The sequence below is a fragment of the Seriola aureovittata genome, chromosome 7 (genome assembly GCF_021018895.1).
Source record: "Seriola aureovittata isolate HTS-2021-v1 ecotype China chromosome 7, ASM2101889v1, whole genome shotgun sequence".
Taxonomy (NCBI): Eukaryota; Metazoa; Chordata; class Actinopteri; order Carangiformes; family Carangidae; genus Seriola; species Seriola aureovittata.
In genome coordinates, this window is record NC_079370.1 from 20,718,404 (window position 1) to 20,742,631 (window position 24,228).

Sequence of the window (24,228 nt, forward strand, 5' to 3'; positions counted from 1 at the left end):
TACCTGCATACCTACATGCAGGCACAATCCATTTTCGCAATTTTATTATAATAGTATTGGATTAAAGAAATAAGAAATAAATAAGCTAATAGGAAAGTCAAGAAAAATATGACTTAGTTAAACAGTAATGTCACGTCTGTTATTGAACAGCGGTGTGACTGCTCAGTACATCGAAACAAGTGAAAATGTTAACACACTAGCTTACATTTGAAGTTCCCTGTAAGTCTCCCAGTCTCAGGAAGATAGCAGTGCTCAAGGAGTCAGTGAGTGTTTGCTTGTGGACAACACACGTGTATGGTCTGTGCACTTGTGTGCCTGTTAACCATTCTCTCTGCAAATACAAAGTACAACATCTGTAGTAAAACTATAAACCATTTACATGATATATATATGTGTGTGTGTGTGTGTGTGTGTGTGTGTGTGTGTGCCTATTATACAGACACAAACACATCCATGTGCAGAACACATGTTCTGACAGAAACAATACTATGACAGCTGAAAACATGAGGACGAGACAGGCAGGAAGGAGAGAGAGACAGAGACAGATTCTCGTGACTGGAGAAGACACACCCTCACTCTCCCATTTGTGCGAACAAAAGAGACCTGTGTGTGTGTTTGTGTGTGTGTGTGTGTGTGTGTGTGTGTGTGTGTGTGTGTGTGTGTGTGTGTGTGTGCGTACATCCTCAAGTATCTTTACTATACAGATAAGCTTGGTTCATTGGTTTATGTAACTAGAACCACACTACACAGTACTGTCTAAACAATTTGACGAGGCAGGCAGTGAAAGAACAGAAAAAAATTACACTTATACTGAACATTACATTGTTTTCCTGTTTTATTTTCAACAAGAGAGATGCTGTGTTTGAGAGTCAAGACAGCTGCCATCTTTCACAATGAGCTGAAAAAACATTGTGGGCAATTGTGACATAAATCACCAAATCCAGTCTGGCATGATTTACATGCAAAAGACGATACTTTGAAACATTTGAAAACATTGAGACAATCAAGATCATATCAACAATTCTGATGTAAAGAAATGAGACAGATAATAATAATGAGAATAATAATCTGGGATATTCTTTGACTGAACAGACTCACATTGTTACTACATGGATGGACCCAGATTCACAGTCTTTTCTCTGTTTCAGATAATATGAACCTGTTAACAGAGATTAAACTTCACTTGTGCCAATTCAGAAACCGTCTTTCTCAGTTATTGCAATCTTGCTAGAGCTTCCATGTCATTGCCAATTTATAACAATTTACTGTGAATAAAATTCTCACTGCTGACAGGATGATAGCTATTAAGTTTAAGATAAAAACTGAAATACTAATAGAAAATAACTCAAACTTGGGAGCAATCATGTCATTGTCTTCAATGCACCACTCTGTAGTATTACCGTAACATCAAGATGCAGGAAGTACTTAGTGATTTGTGTGCATGTGCCTGTGTTTGTGTGTAATGCCCACTGCACGTCCGCCACCCAGCTGAACCAATGACTTAACCAAAGAGCAATGCCACCTCACTGAGTGAATGTCTGTTAGTGTGTGTGTGTGTGTGTGTGTGTGTGTGTGTGTGTGTGTGTGTGTGTGTGTGTGTGTGTGTGTGTGCGTGCGTGCATTGCAGAGAATGTTATTCTTGAGTATGATTTCTTCACAAGCTATCTGAAATTAGCTATAAAAAGTTTTAATGTCATATACAATTTTGAATGCTGTGAAAACGTAAATAAAAGGTTTTATGACTCATTAAATGTGAGCAATGACCTTCTAGCCTTGCTTCACACTGCAGGGCTGAATATTTTAAAAGACAGTGAGAAGATAATACTGTAGAAATCTTGGGTGAAGTACAGCCACAATATGTCAAATGCACTTTGTCATGTTGCCTTATAGCTGGTTCTTTTCCTCTAACATTATTGCTAAAGGTTGAAAATGTAGAGAATCCATTAATAAAGCTGAGAAGTAGGAAAGATGATTTTCGGAAAGTCTCTTGTTGACATGACAGTGCAACAGATTCAGCCAAAAAATCTCTTCATTCTTCATTCTCTCGTCATTATTTTCAAACATTTCAGTCAAACTCCAGCAATCTCCAGATCAAGTTATTTATTATAATCTGAAAAAGTCAAACTCTTTTAAATATCTATTGGACATGTTGTTTTATACTGACTTACACTGAGTGAACTTTTACTGAAGTATGAATATTTTTCTTATCTACTCACTGTAAACCACACATTGCTGTAGCCCTCTGTTTTGCACAAAGCAATTTCAGATAATAATTCATATGACATTTCATGGAAAAGACTTTGATGATGAAGTCCACACCACTATCGGCAGTAAGGTCTTGTAAGTACTGTGGTGTAACAGTGCAGTTTGCAGTATTATGGGCATAGTGACCCCTTGGACTGCTTATTTCTCACACACAGAGCCGTGGCTTGTGCTCACGTCTGTAACATCATCACGGTTACTAAAATAGCACCAAACAAAAGGAATACTTCCCTTCTCCTCTGTTCTCTGTATTGTTATCAATGTGAAAGTGACAACAACGCAGCTGCTCGCTATATTTATCCAGCTAATATTTATACACAGAAAAGACAGTAGGAGCGACGCCCTGAGGTCGTCAAAACCTCTGTGTACGCCAACCATTGTTGTCACATAAACAACCAATAAACAAACACTGCAGTGTGTTGTCGTCCTGTGCACCATATTGATGTGCATTGTGTGTGATTTTACCGTGCCGCGTCTATTCTGGACTGGGCCGGCGTTCAGCCAGACCCCTGCACCTCCACACGACTATTTCCTGCTCCTCCTTGCCTCTTGTGCCATACAGGAAACTCATAGTGGATTAGCACACAGGTAACAGACGTGGTCCTCTAACATCTGTCTGTCTCCATGTGTTCTCTGGGCATCAGTGGCAAAGGCCTAGGGGCACAACATCCCACTGACATTCTTATGACCACAGAAAGATGAGCAGGAGGAGACATAGAGGCGGGTGTGGTCCTAAGTATGGTGCTACTCAAAGAGAAGATTTTTCAGCCAAAGTCGTGTCCCTCATCAAACAGCTGGGCAGTCTAAACAATCCTGAATGTTGTGATTAAGTCTCTCATCAGAGCTTTCATCTGGACATCAAGAACATCTCAACCCAGTTCCAGCTGCAGATGTGTTGTTGATGTTTCATTGCTCCAATTAAAATACAACATCACAGTGGGAGAACTGAGCAGCACAAAAAACACTGTTGGAATTAAATGTTCCAACAGTGCATCGAGTGAAAGGTCTGAGAGAGATGGTACTGAGCTGACTCTAGGTTGCTTGGCAAAATGTTTGCTATAAGAGCATCTTGAAAATAGAGCTGTTTGCCACTAAAATCCCAGAAATTTCTTTCTGCGCTTTCTGTTTGAAAGGTGGAAGGGAAAAGTGCTGAAATTAGTGTCCTTCAATTAAGTCTTTCACTCATTCAGTCCAGCATCAGCGTGTGATCAGAGGCCACCCTGCACGGCTCCCACAATGTTACCGCACGTCACTGAAATTCAAAATACAATCAGGAACAACAATAGTAGGAAGACAGATGTTAGGCTGGTCTGCAGTCAGCTTGTCTCTAAACTAAGCATCTTTACATGTGCTTAGACTATAATGAACTGTCTTTTGTAGACAAACGGAGCAGTGTAGCTAATGAGCTCTAATACCTCCAAGCTGCTTCTACATCGCTGCACTCAAGTGTAGAAGGTTCACTTCTATATGTGGATTCAGTGTGGCCCCACTTTCTGTCTTTACATGTGGGTTGGATAGATTTAGACTCGTACGTTTGCTCAGGCAGGGATTTAAATTTAACTTGTCCTCTACTGTCAATCAGTTGATTTACAAGTAAATGACATGAATGACATACTTCTGTTACAATGAGGCACTTCAGTTACAGTTTTTGTTGACCCAATCCCGGCTTAGGAATACAAACAATATTTTACCAGAATGGAGCCATGTTTATTTGACTTATAGTTTATTTTGCATGCCATCGCATGAGTGACTGAATTCATGTCCAAACACTACAGGGGCTGTGAGCGCTTTGCCAGAAGCTGATATGTTACTAGAATTTCCGTTAAGGATGTTTTCTTCCAAACACATGCAGCTTCTCATTCAGCAGACATCATTAAAACCGACAGCCTCTGATATCTGCCGTGCTCTGGATTTTCAGTTTCTCAGTTGTAAAAACAAATCATATTTTATGAATGAACATTTGTCTAGTAGGGAACTTGTGGGCACAGGATGCACAGATTTTGACAGTGGGTTTTTTGGGTGGGTTTGAGAGTTAAAGCATTTCAATTGTCACAATATAAAAGATAAAAACGCACACTCTGCATTTGTACCTTTACATGTAAAAAGTCAGAGTCAGCTTGTGGACACAGTAAAGGGTCAGTGGCACAGTGTTGGGCAAACTAGCACGTAACGTCTCCTTGCAGCATTACTGTAAGTAATTTGTTAATGGGTCTTATCTCTGTCTCTAGTGTTGACTGAGGCCTTTTCTTTTGTTGGACTGTTGCCTTGGGGAGTTAATGAGGGGAAAAGGGAAGATCTCATAGTGAAACAGCAAATCCTCTTTTTTTACATCACTCTCACACGCACACTAGCACGCACGCACGCACGCACACACACACACACACACACACACACACACACACACACACACACACACACAGCAAAGACTGTGGTGTGAAGATTGGCATCCAATTGCGGTAAATCTGGATTATTCTTCACCAGCACATGAAACTGAAATGGAGTCTAATAGTCTGATTTAATAAAGTAGTACATCCCTCACTGAAACTGTAATGGGGGGGGGGGGGGGTGTAATAATAAATGCAATAAATGAGCTAAAGCAGCAGACATTTAGCATCAGCTACAGCATGAATTCTTTTTTTCTTTATTCCGATAAAGAAACTTGCTGCCGGTTGATGACATAATATTGTTACGTAAGTACAGTCACAGTGGACCCTGAATGCTACCAGCTGCGTGCGCCTGCCAGTCTGGTGATGTGACATGGAGCTGCCCAAACCTACATGAATGTTGTTGTGTCTGAGCCTCATTCAGGGACTTCTGCTGTTTATTTTTTTTCAATCTTTTTTGGGCCTCCCTGACCACATCCTCCTGCACTTTCCAAAGCTACTCATACCGTCATTCCCGTCACCCCCCCCCCCAAAACACACACTCACCCAGCCACCCACTCCCAGGCATGTGTAGTGACATACATACAGGAAGAGGGACACACTGCTGAAACAATAGGGAGACATCACAACTGCAGCCAGGAGCCATGCTGCAGATGAAGCAGAAGGGATGTTAGGTAATTTTTGTTACCCAAAATACATGAAAAGACATTTCAGGAATCATTTGTGCTGGTTTATTAATTTCTGACTAGTAGTTTTCGTGCATGTTAATGTTTTTTGAATGGATGACTATGGCGCTGACAAATTGAGAAGCTGTAATCAATAAATGAAAGCAATAAATACAATTAAAAAAAACAAAAAGAAAGAAAATATACGTTTATTTGAATACACTCAGCAGACACTATGGGACTAAACACAATATTTCCTGGTTTGCTTAAGTCTTTTCTCATATTTACGATGCAGCCCAGCAGGTGAATAATATAAATGTCCTCTTAGGCCATGTGCCTGGGGGGGTCTCTGACCGGTCTACCGCCTCCTCCTCCTCCCACCCAGGCTCTGTGTCTGTCTGTCTGTGTCTCTACGTGACCGGTCCAGGGTCTGTCAGTGCCAGTGGAAGCCGCCACGGCAGCAGATAACACTAACTAGCTTCCTGCCATTACTGCTAATTGCCCCACGGCCCGGAACCGTGCAGACACCCTGGGTGGGGCGTGACTGAAGAGTGTGTGTGTGTCTGTGTGTGTGTTTGAGAAAAAGTTATTCACATGCCTGCAAATGCAACTATCTGTTTATTAGGCTGTATTCATCACTGTATACATCCCCTGTCCTGGGGAAACATATGGTTGATGTGTTGTATTAGTTGTGTTGGTGCATTCATAGAAAACGGAAGAGAGGATGAAGGTTATGTGACTGCAGAGGGATGGATGGGAGAGATAATATGAAGCCAGACAAAATGTGTATGTTGTCTGTATATCACAGTGGCATACAACATGGAATAATCTGTTGTGCATTGCATCTAAAGAATATAGACTCATCATATGGATAGATGCCACACAAATGTATTGTGTATTTAATTTATAAAAAATGGAATTAAGGACAAAGCAACAATATGGTTAGTAAAAAAAAGTAACCGCAATAATAACATTTTAGTACATAGTAGTGTTAATACTGAATAATATCAATAGCAAAGCAGCCAAAATAATAAAGTACAGTGTGCACATGCCTGCAGCTGATTACAGTATTATGAGAAAAATAAGAGACATGGACTCAATCTCATGCACTGCAATGCCAAGTATTGTATACAACACAAGGTTGTACAAGGTGATTGTGCATCCGTCTTCCTGATGACTTTGTCTAACAAAAAGGGAGGAGAGGATGTTTAGATGTTGTATGTTATCACTGGTCTATCTGCAGATGTCTACAGTTGGCTATATGACCCTGGGGAGGGCTGGCAGCAGACTGTATGTATCTAACAGGGACATCAAGCACGGACAATTTAACTATGCAGCTGATACAGAAACATAATGGATAAAATAGCAATACTCAGAAACACACACATTTCTTTACAACTAAAAAGAATCATTTAACATTTTGGGAAATGTATTTATTCACTCTCTTGCCAAAAGTTAGATTGATACCACACATTGTTACCATGCAGATATTCGTGCATGTATGGTATGGATGTGTAACTGGAGCCAGCAGCCAGTTAGCTTAAAGCTAACTTGGGAAAAGATGGAAACAGCAAACCTGGCTCTTTTCAATGGTAGACCAGAATACCACCTCATGGTTGTCTGCCTCCGCCTCTCAGACTAGTTTTAGGTTACATCCCTGTTTATCCAGTGTCATATAAAATATGAACCATTTGTGTGAAATGTTGTCATAACTGCTGTCTTGAGTAATGGCTAAAAAGTGTTTTGTGAAGTCATGCTGACCTTGACCTTTGACAACAAAAATCTAATCAGTTTGTCCTTGAGTCCAAGTGAATGTTTGTACCAAAGTTGAAGAAATTCCCTCAAGGCGTTATGGAGATGTTGCATTCACAAGGCCAAAACCATGTTTTGTGAGGTCATCATGACCTTGATCTTTGACCTTTGACCACCAAAATCTAATCAGTTCATCTTTGAGTCCAATTGAACGTTTGTGCCAAATTTGAAGAAGTTCTGTCAAGATGTTACTGAGATATTGTGTCCACGAGAATGGGACGGACAGACGGACAACCAGAATATGCCTCTGGCTCTGGCTGTCGTTGACACAGAGGCATTAAAATAATGAGACTACCAGGACATGTTATATCAAGTTTGTATTATCTGTACAAAATCTTAAATTCAACAATTTCATGAGAGGCTATGTGCTGAGTAGCTAAAGAAAAAAACAGCAAACTAGACTTTACATGTTGGTTTTTGTACAGATAAAAGGAGATATGTTAAGTATTGAGTTTTAGAGATGCTGGAAGATGGATTTTGTTACTTGGCAGAACCAGGCTAGCTGTCTCTCCATGGTTCCAGTGTTTGTGCTAAGCTAAGCTAATTCTCTGCTGGCTGTTGCTATATATATATGTACTGTACAGACTATCACTCTTCTCATCTGCAAGAAAACAAATAAACATATTTTCTAAAACATTTAATCAATTTTTTAAACCAGTGGGAAGACATAAAGAAAGATATTATGTCGTAAACACAAAACCCTGGCCCACAAAGCAACTCCAACTGCTCTGGTTACTGGAATTAGTAACCTTCTTTGTGTACACTTGCACACTCCACCATTGTCACAGGTGTTTTTCTTTAAAGCCCAGGCTGGTGCTGAGATTTGTGTGGCAGAAAATGTCAGATGTCATAACCCTTGGACCTAAGCAGCTGATTCCAAACATTGGTCCTACATCTGATGAAAAGCTTTTGGTTGTCTTTGACTGAGGTTTCATTGGATAAACTTGAGCATTGCTCTGGCCGGAGGAAGCCAACAGACTTAAGAAGACTTGGTTGACTGAATGTATAAACTTTAGTTTGAAGTAAAAAGATTACAGGATCTTCTGAGAGGTTATTGGTTATCATCTTGTGTAAGTCTGTGTGTGTGTCTACAGTATGTTGATGAGAAGAGAGCATCAAAGCAGGCTAGCATCCTGTGGGCAGCCCAGGGCAGGACCAATGGGCACAAGGCGGCAGCGAGGTGGGTGTCCTGAAAGCAGGCACCACATCGTCTGCCCACACACACACACACACACACACACACACACACACACACACACACACACACACACACACACACACACACACACATATGCAAACACAGCTATATGCACACACACCCAAAACCTCCCCTGGGCACAAAAGGCCACCATGTAATTGAAGTAGTGTCAGAGCTCAGGGGATGGAGAGATGGGAGGGACACACAAACACACACTCAGATGAGCATTCTGCAGCACTGACCAATATAAATTCAAAATGAATACTCTATTCACAGCATTGTGTACAAATTACATTTTGTAGTTTTAGTCAAATTAATGATCATTGAAATGTATCTTTTTATCTATTCTATCTACTTTTTCTGTGATGCGCTTTCTTTGCATTAACTGTCACAGAAACCAAGGAAGAAAGACAACAGCTTGCCTCAGCTGCATAAATATCAGGACTCAATAGTGTGAGTTAGAACATGACAGGACTGGTGTATTGAATACATATAAATTGACAATTTAATTTTGGTATTAATTAATTGATTAATTAATAGTTGGACGCTGCTGGTAGAGATGATCAGTTGAAATTCAACGACGTGCTCCATGCATTTGATGATACAATGCGTCACTATCGCAGCAGTGTCGGTAGTAAATCTCCTGATTGTCTAAAACAATTTAGAGACTCAGCTTGACTGATTTTTTATGTGAGAGATGAAACTCAAAATGTGAAAATGAATTATAATTGATCTAGGTTTATTTAGTCAGATTATAGGCCAGTCAGGGAACAAGAGGCCGTCGCATTGTGGTGATAGAGGTGAGTGTGTGTGTGTAGAAATGACAGTGAATAGTCTGTAATACGGATGGTTGTTAGAGTTAGATATAGATTTAGTTGATTAGATACACAAATTGTGATGAAGAGAAAATCTATTTATATGAGCAACATAAATGCTCAGGCTTGAAACTGACTGGTAAAACAAATCCATTCTGTAATGCATGGATGTGGCATTACAGTATGTACTGTAAAAATTCATATATTCTAAAGAGATACTTTAAATTGAGTAAAATGCTTTATGGATATTTTACTGGACTTATCATGACCCCTCAGTGAATCTTGTCTGCTTGTTATAAGTGGGTGTGTTTCTTGTTTTGTCTGCTCCCTATCTCTCTCTCTCTCTGGCTGCACACATGTAAGATGTTAACAATCAAGCATGCTGGTCTGCCATCAAGCAATCACCTGCTCCCCTTTCAAACCCTGCAACTGCATCCAGTCTCTGCTGGACCGCTGTGCCATACACGGTTGGTTTGTGTGCCACGCTCCAGCACAAGTCACAGTCAGAGTCACATATATTATCTAGTCATTTTGGCTTTTGCCTGCAACCCCTAAGGTTTACTTTCTGTTTCCAGTTCACCTGTTCAAAATAAAAGACTTTACTTTATCTTTACATGCTTCTCCCGTGTCTGCATTTTGGTCCACCCACTGATTTGTGACTAGACCAGTATTTTCTTTCACTGAAAAGATAAAGCTGAAGATATAAGAAGACTACAAACAACAATGGTCTGAGAAGTCTCGAGAGTTTCCATAATACCACTTCTCTTCATTCTTGACCCTTTTTGTCAAGGGTCAAGAATGAAATTACAGGGATGGTGACAGGATGTTTTCAATGTTTGACGCAAATCTTTTAAGTCAACATTTTATAATTAGAAAGTCAGACATGAATCTGATCAGTGAATAAATTATTTTCCTAATTCAAACAATGGATTATTTAATTTAGAAAATGCCAAAAAACTAAATTTACATCTCTTATATGACTTTGCAGACTACAAGGAACAAAACTATCATTATTGGGAGATGCAATCACTGAAAACTTTGCCAGTGTCTTACCACAAAATAATCCCATCTGTGAGGCTGATCCACGGCTTAATGTTTGGGCAAGAACGTCCAGGAGGTTCTTTTTCTTTAGATCTGTCACAAGACTCTTTTTATAGAGCAGATTTAAATGTGCCAGTAAAACCAGCAACGGCCAAGTGTAAAACAGAAGCATCGATTGGTTTTCTGTGAATGACTCTCTATAAATTATTTTGCTATAACTATGATTTTTCTGCCTGTGTCTATGAACCTGCCAGTCGACATCTGCCAGCCTGTCTTTGTGCTGATCTCTCTGGGTGAGTGACTGATTTGATTATTTGTTTTTGTGATGTACAAAAGGATACAGAGGTTGAATTGAGTCTGAGGAAAGTGATGATGTTGCTGCCATCTAATGGCTGAATCAAATACATTTCATAAATGAGCTGCTTCAGCATTTCAGTGTGGATGTTTTCTGTACATTTGTACATTTGCCAATTGCCTGCCAAGTGTGTGTGTGTGTGTGTGTGTGTGTGTGTGTGTGTGTGTGTGTGTGTGTGTGTGTGTGTGTGTGTGTGTGTGTGTGTGTGTGTGTGTGTGTGTGTGTGTGTGTGTGTCAGCCACATATGAGATGCCAGATGCAAAAAGTCTCTCAGGCCCTTTCTGGCTCTCCCTTTGTTCCTGTCTGCATGGAGGGTGAAACATGTTTGGACTTGTTTGCTCTCAGTCTCCAGGCATTTCTTTTTAAACAAAGCAAAGTGAAACACTGTGAGCAACTGCTGTGCTGTATTGGAAAGGTCAGGACTGGTAGTCAAGGTGTTAATACAGCTTAAGAGCCAGGAACACTGGACAAATCATACAGGTTTAAAGTCATGAATTATAGTAATACAAAATGATCATTTTGACAGTACAGTGGCCTGTAGAAATACTGCTTGCCATATATTAGTTTGCGGTTCTGTGGGACATAAACCAGTGGATATACTGTTAATTTACTTCTAATTTTTCCATTTTACACTGATTGAATTAAAACACTGTCCACAAACACAGAGGTGATACTATGAAATAAAGGCCTGCTCTAGAAAGCTACAATAAAATTAAACTTCACTTATTTGTAGGATAATGAACTTTGAGATGTGTTTCCTCACTAGGCTTTTAGCTATGCTCCATCAGCTTCTGAGTAAAACATCTTTACCTAAAGCTCTTTATAGTTTTTTACCGCTCCTTTACTTACCAGTAAACAAAACTATTACATATTATCTCTTTGCTGTTTCATGCCAGGCAGCCAGCGTACACTTGACTTGTCTGAGCTCGCCTGCTAAATTAGATACCTATTGTATATGAAGGTAGTAACTCAAACATACAGACTCCAGGAGTCTCCAAGAGACACTGGGTTATTTTTTCATACTAATCAGAACTAATAACTTAATATAGGAGGCCATGGAACATAAAACTTAAAAAATAAATTTAAAGTTTTTAAAAAGTTGTCCTTAAGGTATAATTCAGGCTTTGTTGATCTTTAATCACATTATCTAACTAACAGTGACACATTTATTGGTTTACCATTAACTGCACAACTTACAAAACAGCATGTTGCTCTTACTTTTTCCTACTGGTATGGAGATTACTTTGGGTTTGTTTTGCCCAGATTTTAATACATACAGAATGTCTTTCCAATCTCTGACGGAAAAAAAAGTCTGTCTTCCCAGAACCAATGTCCGAATTTATTTGGATAATCCACAGACCTCAGCACGAACAGTATTTTTTCAATTTTTTTATGGTTGTTATGAGACTCATCCAGCAGCTCTCCACAGTCTTACCATGATGGCTGACTGTCAACGTAGCCAACAATACAGCTGCTGCAGTTCACAAGAGCTTGAAGTTTGAGTCTCCAGGGGAATGACATTTCCTGGCAAACAAGACTAATTTACTTCAACAGATTAGCAAATAGATTTAACCTTTTTTATGTAAATTCTAATTAAGGCTGGAGCAAGCATGCCTCAAGTAATACAAATTGAGATATTGAAGGAATGCATATCAATCCAGTAATAATTTAATAACAGTGAATCAAAAGTTGAAACACCATAATAATTATAACAAAGGGTTAATACATATATAAAAATTGCATAATCCATTAAAATCCAATAATTAAACCAAATACAAACCAAATTTCCTTTCCTTCATTTTCTTGTGTCAAGACTGTGTCACATTGAAACTGCTTGGAAAAATGAATCAAAGCAAATGTAAAATGCTGTAATCCAAATGATGACAGCAGACTCTTTTACATGTCTTCATAACATGAGTTTTGAATCCTTTAATTGTCACTTGATTTGTGAGGAAGTGGTTTGTCCCAAATATGCATAGACAGGTAAATAACCAGTAATAAGTATGACATGGTAATCAAGCATTTACTAGGTAATTATGCAGTACCTACCTGTGTGAAAATTGTCCAAAAAACAGTATGTCATATATAAACTGTACCTACAAGTGTAACATTACGTCATGCTATTATGCAAATTGGCAAGAAGAAAGCAATTGTTGTGTCTTTGTTTTAATCATGTTAAGTGGTAGAAAAATAACTAAATATGTTGCTCATAAGATCAGGTACAGTTGTGAAGCATCTAAATGATCATTGTTGATGGAAATGATCATCAGCATTTCCTCGTTAGCTAGCAGTTAATATCTAAACCAAAAGTAACGATCTGCAATTGCTGGCCTATTCTGACATGAATGATATGGGCGGTCCGCTTCCTATCTCTCTCCTCTTTCCTCTGGCTGATGGTCAATCCAGATACGGCAGAGAGAAGTTCTCACCCTCCAGCTCTTTGGAAATGACCGACATGAATTGGGCCAGTTGTTCTGAGGTAAAATGGTTTCTCCAGTCTCCAGCAACCCCTGACACAAAAACACACACACCAAGACAAGTCAATAAAAAAAAACATATCTACTGTTTAGTACAAAAGTCAAACATTTATATGGAGACTGAAAATCAACTTACAGGTCTCAAGTCTCACTCCTTATAACCGGATTTCAAGATGTCAACCTTAACCAGGTTGACAGTTAAATCCAGTCAACCAGTTAAATGCAATTTAAAGCAAATTGCAAAGGAACATTTGTAGATGCTGGTCTCATTGATCAGTGTACAAATTTAGCTCAGAAAATGATCAGGGAAATTACTCAACTATATGGTCAAATAGCCAATAACACTACAAACATGGGCAAGAGTAAAAGTGGAAAATGGCTCCAGCAGGTTATAAGTCAAATGCATGATGGACACATGGAGCCTCACCTTTCCTGAAGAATGGGGATTTGTCAGCGTCCATGTACACTTTTGGGACCAGGCTGAAGTTGGACATGTTGTTGGCCTTCATGGTCTTGAAGGAGCAATGCTCTGCTATCTTCTGAATGGTTTCTTCACTCAGGTTTCTGCCCAGGAAATCTGAAATACGCCTGAGAGCTGCAGGCAGGTCCTAGAAGAAGAGCACATGGACTGGGCTCTGGCAACATGTTTTCTAGCTGTTAGTTGAAAATAAAACAACAAGCGCCCACACACTGAGACACCAACTGAAAACAATATTAGCACACTGTCAGGAGGGGCAAACCAGGCAAATAATTCCCCCAAGGGGAAAGCGGCCCCCGATGGCCCTTCATAGTAGCACAGTTTGCAACGACAGATATAAACCTCCTATACAATGAACTGCTGCTCCCCCAAAACCGCCCTAAGTGGGGCCCCTGATGATGTGTGCTGTCCCTACTGTCTACCAATAGACTGCATGTGAGGCATTTACGGAACATCTGTAAATTGTTGCATCTGCCAATAGTCTGTAGTCTGCGTGGGTGTGGGGGGTTTCTTTGATGGACTTCGATTGGCTTCTTTGCTTGGGGCTCCCCAGATTGTAGGATCGCCGATGATTGGCATGGGGAAATAACAAATTGTGTAAAATCGTGTCTGTTTCTTGGAGCAGACACCCTGTTGACTTCTGTTCTAATAAAAAGAAAAATGCTCAACAAGACATTTAGCGTCAACCAGCAACTCTGGCCTAAAAACATAAACATTGCCATTTAAAAACTCAACATTTGTTTATGAGTGTGCTGGGAGTGTTCCTACCTGAACCATTTCTTCATATGTGATGTAAATTATTCTGTCTCCCAGCTCTTTGTGTCTCCAGCTCTTCACATGGTCTGTCCATTTTCCAAACAGCACTGCAGACAACATAGACATTAGAGCGCAGCATAAATGCAATCAAACACTGCTCTACATTGGTTAAATGACAAATAATGACTTCTGTCTGTCACATGCTTTCAGAAGGTCCTTAATTTTCAACATCCAAAATCTGCTCACATGGTAACACACAAACATTGCTGAACTCCACTTCCCTGAAATTCAAACATTTCTCTGTGTAAACTCTTTATCATGTGACCTCTGACCTCTGCCTTCCAGGAATTTCTCCATGAACTCATCAAAAGTTCCTGGATCCTCGAGGAATCCGGCCATCTGGTGGAAGTAGTACGAAGACACCATGACGTCCATGGGATTCCTCATGACATAGATCACCTATGGCAGAGACAACAGATGACATAATGAGCGTAATGTGTAAAAGATACTTATATGAGATCAGATTAAGAGAAGAACACATGGGAATATCACACAAAGACTCCACCCATTTACCTTGGCTTTGGAGGTGTGGAAGGACGGGGGCATGAGGTGGTGAGGAAAATGTGTGACCATCGCCCGTGGAGATGCCAGCTGATCCACGACAAATGCCAATCTTTTCTCCTCCAGCCAGGGCACCCTGTCCCAGTTAGGAATGGTTTGGATCGGTGTCAGATCCCCACCATTCAGCACCAGCGGGAGGATCTCCTGCATCCAGATTGTACCTGCAAAAAATGTATTATAAAACATTATATTGTCTAAATGGGGGATTTTCGAATCTGACATTGTGGGCAACAAAACTGGGACAACTGCCCTTCATCACCCCCTAACCCTAACCCACTTGACCCCATTTTTTGTTTACATTGTGACAAATTGCCATCATTAAAATATGCTGAATTAGATATTAGCTGTTCTTATTTTCAGTGTACGCATGAATGTACAAACAACTATCACTGGATTACTTTGATTGTGGAGACAACTTTAAAACATTAAGATTCTCAGACCAGTTCTGGAGTTATAAGGAGCATCTTTTTTCAATTTTTATTGAGATCATGCTAAGGCCTATTATTCTCAACCTTGTATTGGATTCATAAGTAATATCTCAAAAGATAATATGAGGACACAAGTGGCTCCAGACTCACTCAAGTCTGATGCCCTCATAACCATCTAGACAACTAAAACTGCAGCATAGACTATTTCTACAACACAATGAGGCTACATAGTAGTTTTCAACCCATTGCATTATGTGTGTATTGGAGCCTCTGTTTTCATGGCCCTGAGCAGAAACAAGGAATGTAAGTAAATGAATGAATACACACAAGATCACATTCCATGTCAAACAGTCATCACATTCATGAGTCTCACACAGCGTGTGCTGACGCTAAACTACTGAAATGATAACAACAGAAACAGCTATCATTCTGCAGCTGTTCAGTTTCTCAGTTTTCTCTCCCCAACATGATCTAAACCAGAATGTTTGTGCTCTGTGCAAACACACACAGCCAAACAACAGTTCAAAGTCAGTAAAAATATACACAATGATTTCATAATATATCCTTAAGCCATTTGGAAAATAGCCATTTGGAAATAAATCAAAGTTGGTTGCCAATGACTTTCACAAGCAGATAAGACTCATGACTGTAGCTTAGAGAAATCACATCAGAGCTTTTCATTTAATGTAGTAGTTTAGTGACTGCTTTAGTTCTCTCACTGCTGCTCACACAAGGAGGAAATGATTGAGTGAAGGGTCTGAACTGTTGCATAGAATTCATTTCTGTTGTGCTGACAGCTAACACACTGTATATGATTTACAGTTTCTCATATTAAGTTCCCAATGCCATATTTCCTTTTGATTAAGAAATATCTGGTATTCATTTTTTAGCTTTCACATTCTGCCCATTAGCTGAACCATATATGGACTCTGTACTCACCATCTCTGTACTGTGAGGAAAAATATGATACGGTGGTGTTTTATCATTTGCTGTCTGTTAGTAGACTTTGATATAAAAACATCTGGTGTGGAATGTTTCCTTATATGTAAGTCCCAAGGAGGTTTTGGCAGGGACTTTCAGTCAAACCATCAGTTTTCTGAAGAGAAGGGTCTATTGGGCCATATTTGGTGTATTGTTCCTGTATCTGCCAATTTCAAACTGACAAGGAACCGCATGACCACTAATGCAGCGCCAATATTCATGAACACAATGATCCTAACACACATCACGTACTGTCTGACAAGTTGGGTACATGTCAACAAAACCACACTAAAGCAAACAGAATTCTTGTACAATCAAACGATAAAAATCTAGACAAGAAACCACAAGGATATCATCGTTGTAATATTAAAAAAAAAAAACACAATTTACTATGTTGGGAAAACATGGTTAAATACAGTAGACTGTGTCTTGTTTTCAAGGTATTACAAAATATGGCTCTTCCACCACTTTGTACATACATCACACTAAAAACAAGCCAAACTACTAAAGCAACAGCTAGAGGAGATTGTCTGGCTCATAGAAGACAAAGTAGTTTTGGCCAATCTGCTTTTTCTGTCAAAGCCTCTAAGGATTGGAACAAACTACCACAACATAACAAACTGTCTCTAATTACCACTCAATTTCCACAACATTAAGAACCTGGTTTATTAGAAATCAAGAACTTATGAACACTAGAACAGTGAGGGGTTTTCATGTTTTGCTATTTGTTGGTTTGTTGATTGTTTCTATGCTTTTATGTATTCTTAATGTTTGTGCCTTTTTAACTCTTGCTTGCCCAGGGACTACAGATGGAAATTAGCCTCTCTGGCATATTTTCAGAAATGTTATGAATATGAATAGTCCCTGTCAAAAAAAAGAGGGCGGTGTTGACTTTTTAAAAAGAGAGATGATTTCTGTATTGCAGTAGGATGTCAGGATAGGATCTATTCAATTTGTATTTCTGGCCACCTGGTGAATTTACAAACATAGTAAACATCAATGAAAATGAGGTATGAAGCCAAAGAAACACCTCCATTTCTCCTGCATGTTAGGCATGCACACACACACACACACACACACACACACTAAGACACACACACTAAGCCACAACAGTGTGACAGCGAGCCAGCATGCACAGTACCAGGACCCTGAAACTAAAGAAGGTACAGGAAATCCAACCCTCATTAATTTCATTACTTACACCTATTTATTTACTTTTTAAGTGCTGCGAGAAACTGGCCCTGGGAGAAACAGCGAAAACACAAACCTCCTTGTGAAAAATTAAACAATTGTGATTTGAACATAAGCCACAGTGTCAAAGACTGATATCACATAGTGGACAGCATCGCACAGAGCTCAGTGCTCGTACTCAGGCAGCATGATGAGGCAGCACTTTGACCTGGCTTCATGACGAATTTACATAAAAATAAACAGTACTAAAACTGGTAACACCTGCTACATCAAGGTGAGTAAGACATTTACTAATACACTGTACCTGACTTGGGGAAAGTGACGACAAACACATTGGTATCTTCTACAGACAAATTGTGGGCAAACTCCAAGCTCTCCGCGGAGTGACACTCAGAGGGAAGAAGAATGCCGCCATGCTGGATATACTTGTCTGTGGACATGACCGTGCTCAGTCCAGGGTCTTCAAGCAGATTCAGCAAGGGACTCGGTCGGGTAGCCCACACTTTGCTCCTCTCTGTCAGGACAGAGTCTCCTCTTACATCTAGTCTGTTCCCCTGAGCTCTTGTTTATTAAGGGTTCAGGTTGATGAGGTGGTTTCCGTTTTTCCACAAATATTTATTAATGACAGGTCTGAACGGCAGGTCATAAGACAATCATGCTAACTCAGGGCCTGGGCCCTTCAGGGGACTTGGATAACAGGGTTAAAGATTTACACAGGCCCATGCAATTTGGGAGCATCAGTTTTGTTTGTAAAACTCGCTCTTACCGATGACACTGAGACATCTAAAATGAACCCTACAGACTCCGTAGGTCTTTTTCACAGAAGACATTTTAATATGTCACGTAGTAAAAGCACAGGCGTAAATGTTTTAAATCAGTGATGGTTAAATTGCATTTAGCTGTTTCAGTTTCAGGGTGCATGCTGGCTCACTGTCACGCTGCCATGATTTACTGGGTCACTGAAAAGAACAGAACCATCATTAATGTTATTAGTTAACATTGCTGACTTAAGGACAATACCCAGTGACAGAGAAACAAACTGTTCTCGAGCAGCATCATGACAGCTCCTAAGGTTAAACAAGGAAGTTAAGATAGGAGTAGTAGGTTTGTCAGCTGCCCACACAAGCCTGCCTTCCTTTCAGGGTGATTTGTGCCCTAAGACTGAGAAGAGGCGAGGATCATCATTTATGTCAAAATGCTGCAGACAGTACCAGTTTGTGTATTTGCCAGTGTGGATTCAGACTCCCTTGGTTTATGTTAGAGAAGGATTTAAATGGTGTTCTTCTTTAATTTAAGTTTGTCTCATTTGTCTCATAAGCAAACCAGCTCACACAAGTGCCCATGAGCCAAAAAATGTTTCTTATTTGTGAAGATTTTGTGGTATGTGCTGGTATTCAGAGGTAAGGCCTGTAAGCACTGTTGCCGTTGGGGGTTTCTACATGAAATCTACTGAATGTGCTGCACACTGTGGCGCGGAAGCTCTGCAGCCACAGGCCTGAAAGAGCTCCCTGCTTCCTCTCTCTTCTTTTAAAACTAATGCTTTAATTCAGGGACTATAATCTGCGATGGGTGGCGCTCGACTCCAAAGACCACCACAGCGAACTGTGAGCCAAACAAATGTAAAACGTGATATAAAATGTGTCTGTGGCATTTTAGTCGTGTTTGTTAATGACACAGGAAAGTTGTAAACAGAGAAAACACACCCTGTCAACTCTGCTGCAAGTGCAGCCAGCAGACTGACTGGATGCGTAAGGACATAAAACACGTCATATTAGTCGACTAAGTTTTAACATTAAAAGTAAACTACAGTCTTACATCTGTCTGGAAACACTGACCTGCCTTCGGGTACGTGACAGCCACGACGTCATTGTCTTGAAACGTAAACTCCTGCGCAAACTTCAGGCTCTCAGAGCAGTGAGTCTCTTTGGGAAGCATTAAGCCATGATAAAATATATACATCTCTTCAGAAGACATTATGCTGCGAGGGATAAAGTCAAGTTGAAGTCTGCTCCGCCTTCAGACGGTGTTGCTCTTTCGTTACAGTTGTCCACTCTGTGGGAAGGGTTTGGTTCAGGTCTACAGGCAAACGCATATCAACGCGAAACAGATCTGACAAAACATTATTCGTGTCATGCAGGAAATAATATCAACCAAGTCTGGAAATGTAGAGCTGGGACAAATGGACCAAGTGTTTCCAACTGGTACTTTTATGCACGAATCGCCGTATGTCCACACGGATAGTCTTCCGACTTCTCTTGCCCACTCAGCTTTCATAGGCTATGATACCAAACTAATTGCCAGCCATATAAACGACAGCTTCACAACCCCGAACAGTGTTTGAAAACTCACTAACTCACTTGAGTGCAGTGTGATAAAGTTGAGCTTGCTCAAAGCAGTAACTACAGGTAGTGACTGAGTGCAGAGACGTGCAGAAGATGTAAGAGGGGCAGGGGCCACAATTCATAAAATGCACTTTTTCAGCTTAATCAACATGCATCAGAATGCTGAATTGACTTAGTAAATAATTATTAATAAATGAATTGTATAATAATAATAATACTATCACTACTGCTGCTAATATATTATAATTATTATTATAATTGCTATTATTATTATTATTATTATACAATTCATTTATTATTAATAATTATTATTATTATTGTTGTTGTTGTTATTATTATTTATTGTTTTATTTGTCTACTGCTATTGTTCACCATCTCATGCTACCAGCAAGTGGGCCTAAGCATTCATTGTGCTGTGTACATGTAGTTTACATGCCAGATAAAACTACTGCTACTAATAGCCTACTACTACTGTAATATCATATATCTTATATGTAATTAGCACATTTCAAGATGCTAAATAGTTCAAGCATAGATAGGCTGACCATACCATGCCAAATAGTGTCAAATTCCCTAAGTGCATACAAAATGAAAATCAATAGTGTATTAATATTTTGTTTGGTCACATACCTGATGCCGACCTCAAAGTAACTCACCACACTGACGTACACTGAGAGTATACATTTTGTCTACAGAGTCCTTGCAGTGGAAATATATATATATATATAAATATATCCCAGTCAATATATATATATATATATATATATATATATATATAAATTGGAAGGCAGGCTGTGCACAAATAGGAATTTATTTATAAAATTATATTTATTAAAATACCTCAGAAAATGACACTTTCTTAGGAGGCAAAACAGCAGTTGCTCAAGCCCCTTTTGAGGTAACTATCTATGCACCAGGACTGACTGACTGGTTTTCTGCTTGGGGCTTACAATAGCTGCATGTGCTCACTGCTGAGACTGTTTACACACACCCATACAAACCTGTAGACTCAACTCAATTGGTGCTGATACCAGCTACTTAGTCTGCTGCCTGCAGACTTTGGAGAGACTTTACACAAATGATAGTTCCCATTGCAGCACAGACTTCCTCATAAATATGTGTGGGAGATGCAGGAAATGGATAAATATAACTCACGAAATTAGTTATTAATGGCTGTTTGAGTCATGAAATGCTCTTAATGAATTCTGTTTTATTTCCCCTTTCCATATTGTGAAATATAATTGTTTATCATTTTAATTTTACAATGACTGGCAGCTTCTTTGTTATGGCGCCTAATTTATTGTATGTGAATTATTCCTTAGCATCTTATGGTGTTTAATTTGTATCAAAATGGAAAGCCAATCTGTAGGTTGCAGACCGATGTCTGCCTTACATGACAATTGTAGTCCATCGCTATCAACCCACAACAGGGATGGTTGTCACAAGTGCACAAGACGTATTCGACAGTGCGCATCTATTGAACAGAATAAGCTGAAGGAGAATAAGGGCACTCTATTTCTACATGACACTGTCTGTAGGCTTCCATTGCAGATTGAAAGGGACTCTAATAAGGATACGGTTTTTGAGGATTTCAAATAAAAGCAAAAAAGTGTGACTACCATCCCCGTTCTCCCCTACTCCCTCCTGATCTGTACCGATAACTACAGTATGCTATAGGTTAATCTTTGCTAGGTAACTAAACCAAAAACAAATCAACAGTGGTGGTTAACTTTACTATGACACCTATTTCAGTTGCATTAGGGAAATACACAGCATATTGTTCAGGCAGCTAACTACAGACAACAAAACCCATACACCAAGTTAACCAGTTTTACCCCTAGTCTGTCCTTATCTAGCGTTATTCATTTTCAACAGCATCATGTTGCTAGCTAAGGGAGTTCTGGCTCCCTCTGTGCTGACGGACACACTTGTTTCCACAGTTTAATTGGCTCAGGGCAGGTAGGCAATGACAACTTCTAAAGAGAGACAAATAAGACACATAAACAGCCACTGCCGTCTACTACATGTTTATTTTAAGTTTTATGTGTTAATATAGACACAGTGAGAACAGCTGTGTCTAATTTCACCCATTTAGGCTTTGTGAACCATTTTTATTGTTATATTAACAAACTAGAATGAAAAAAGAAAAAAACCAACATAACAGTACCAAAAATGGTGAATAATACTATAAAGTATGCTGCATGTATGTGTAAAAAGGTGCACAACTATACACTGTATTCACAAAAGTTGGTAAAAATTACTGCTCACCCTGGAGACAACTGGAGCCCGCTAAAAAGAGACAGCAGATATAAAAATGAATATATTGTACCTGATTTGGGGTATGTCACAGCAAACACATCTGTGTCTTCCACAGAGAAATTTTGGGCATATTCCAAACTCTCCATGCTGTGAGCCTCAGGGGGCAGGAGAAGGCCATGGTACCGAAGGTATTCAGGAGAAGACATGATTTGTTTTCCTGGCTCAGCGTCTGAAGCTCTGCAGTGGGAGTGGTAGCCTCCACGTTGCTCCTACCTTGCTCCTTCTCCTGTTACATATAACCCCTTTTCCCTCAGCTCCTCTTGATTTGCCTCTCTAGCTTAAAGGGCTGAACCACCACTGACTGCTTCACTATACAATTCTCTGAATGGCAAGTCTTTAATGCAACTCATAAGCAGTTTTCTAACTCAGGGGTCGGAACCACAGGACGATCTGTAAAAAGCACAAATCCACCCTTGCTTACGGAAGCCCACTTTTTTTCTGAGAATGTTTTGGTTTTACATATAAAAAGTAAAAAGATTATTGTAATGTCATGAACTACCAGTAGGTAACAGAGTGGGATGCTGGATGGGACAGGATGTTGAACATCTTTGGGACCATCAGGAATCCCCTCTGTGCTTGTGAGTATCCACAATGTGACTGAAGAGGTGCTAAGAACCTTATCTGTGTCTGTATCTTGACAAAAAGAAATTGCAGTGATTCTATGTTAAAGCTTTCCTGGACTGGATATAGAGACGGCCCTAATGTCCATCGAACCCAGATCATTCTGACTCACACTATTAATCTTATTGAGTGTGAATTAACCTGTGTGGACCAGGCTAGGCTCTGATCCTAGAGTCACACTACTACTACTACACTAATTATTCAACTATTCTCTCTGGAATTCACCAGGTCAGGCTAATGTCAATGAATCAAGCAAGCATGTTTTTTTTCGGCCAGCACACACAAACAATAGTGTATGGACAGAGAAAGTAGTATGTATATGTGTGTGTGTGTGTGTGTGTGTGTGTGTTAGGTAACAGTAAAGCCCATTGTGGCATTTTAATAATGAGACCCTTGTTGGAGCCCAGAGGCCCCAGCTGAGAGAGGGATAAAGAAAGAGGCAGAGAAAATCCAGGCAGGGTGAGTTCAACTAACTGAAAGGGGGTAAGCAGATAAATTGTGTGTGAAAAGATGGTAGAGTAAATCAGCAGAGGAGACACACAGATTTACTTGAACTATGTCAATTTTTTTTAGGACCTTTCCCTTTGTGCTCTCTTTTTTATTTATTTTTTTTATAGTGTCTGAGAAAAAAGATGATCGTGTGAGATAAAAGCAGAGTACAGCATCATTTCTGTCTGGTTCCTTTGTGGCCCTTTGTCCCCATTTGATAGAAGGAAAAATGTTTTTTGTGTTCGTTTGAATCGAACGTCTTCACTGACTACTGTGATAGTAGGCATAAATAAACCCTCATTAAAACGAACTTAAAGCTCATTAAACACTGGGCCTAGCAGCATGACTTTCTTTAATAAATAACACTGGTGAAATGAGGCACTACCTTTAAAAAAGTGGTCCTGTGGTCAGTGCAAAAACTCTGGGCTTTAACTAGTTTTATTCACGACACGACTCGGATTTGAATTACATTGTCTCAGAAATAAAGATTTCTGCAGCAGTCCAGGCGGTTGAGAATTGAATTTCTCCTAATCTAATAACTGCAGTCACTCTTTTCTTCAAGTTTGTTGCCTTCATGCAAGTGGCAAATATTTATTGCAGCAATTGCACATTTAATCTCATTCTCATCCTTATTCTTAACATCCATTACCATCACAAGGAAATGACTTGAAGTGACTGAGATGACTTGGCCGTAGGCAGGGACTAACTTAAGGTGAGGTGAGGTGAAGTTCAAGTAAAGACACTCCCTCCACTTCTTACTCTGTTCACTTTTTTAAAATGTAATCCTTCATCTCCTGCCTCCACTCACACTCTTTTCACTGTTGTTGAGCACAAAAGGTGTTTTCGAGATCAAATTCTTTAAACCTCTTTTACGTTCCTTTGACATGTTTTCATTCCCTTGCTCCCATGAGATATATTCAAGTTGTTCTCTCTCTCTCTATCCCCGTGCTCAGGACTTAATCTGTCCCTCGCTGTCAGGTGTAACAGTAGAAG

General features: G+C 39.7%; 1 protein-coding gene across 3 annotated transcripts; it reads right to left on the bottom strand.

Annotated features, from left to right (window-relative positions):
• Positions 1-12,178: 12,178 nt before the first annotated feature.
• On the bottom strand, positions 12,179-22,408 carry sult2st3 (sulfotransferase family 2, cytosolic sulfotransferase 3). Of its 3 annotated transcripts, none has more exons than XM_056381584.1 (6): positions 22,136-22,408; positions 14,817-15,025; positions 14,576-14,702; positions 14,256-14,350; positions 13,437-13,617; positions 12,179-13,042 (listed from the first exon to the last, which is right to left on the bottom strand). In XM_056381584.1, the coding sequence occupies exons 1-6, from the start codon at positions 22,269-22,271 to the stop codon at positions 12,930-12,932; spliced, it is 861 nt and encodes a 286-aa protein (XP_056237559.1). In that variant the 5' UTR covers positions 22,272-22,408; the 3' UTR covers positions 12,179-12,929. The 3 variants fall into 3 exon arrangements, with proteins under 3 accessions (XP_056237559.1, XP_056237558.1, XP_056237560.1); XM_056381583.1 differs by lacking the exon at positions 22,136-22,408 and adding an exon at positions 19,300-19,794; XM_056381585.1 differs by lacking the exon at positions 22,136-22,408 and adding an exon at positions 17,769-17,928.
• Positions 22,409-24,228: the final 1,820 nt, after the last annotated feature.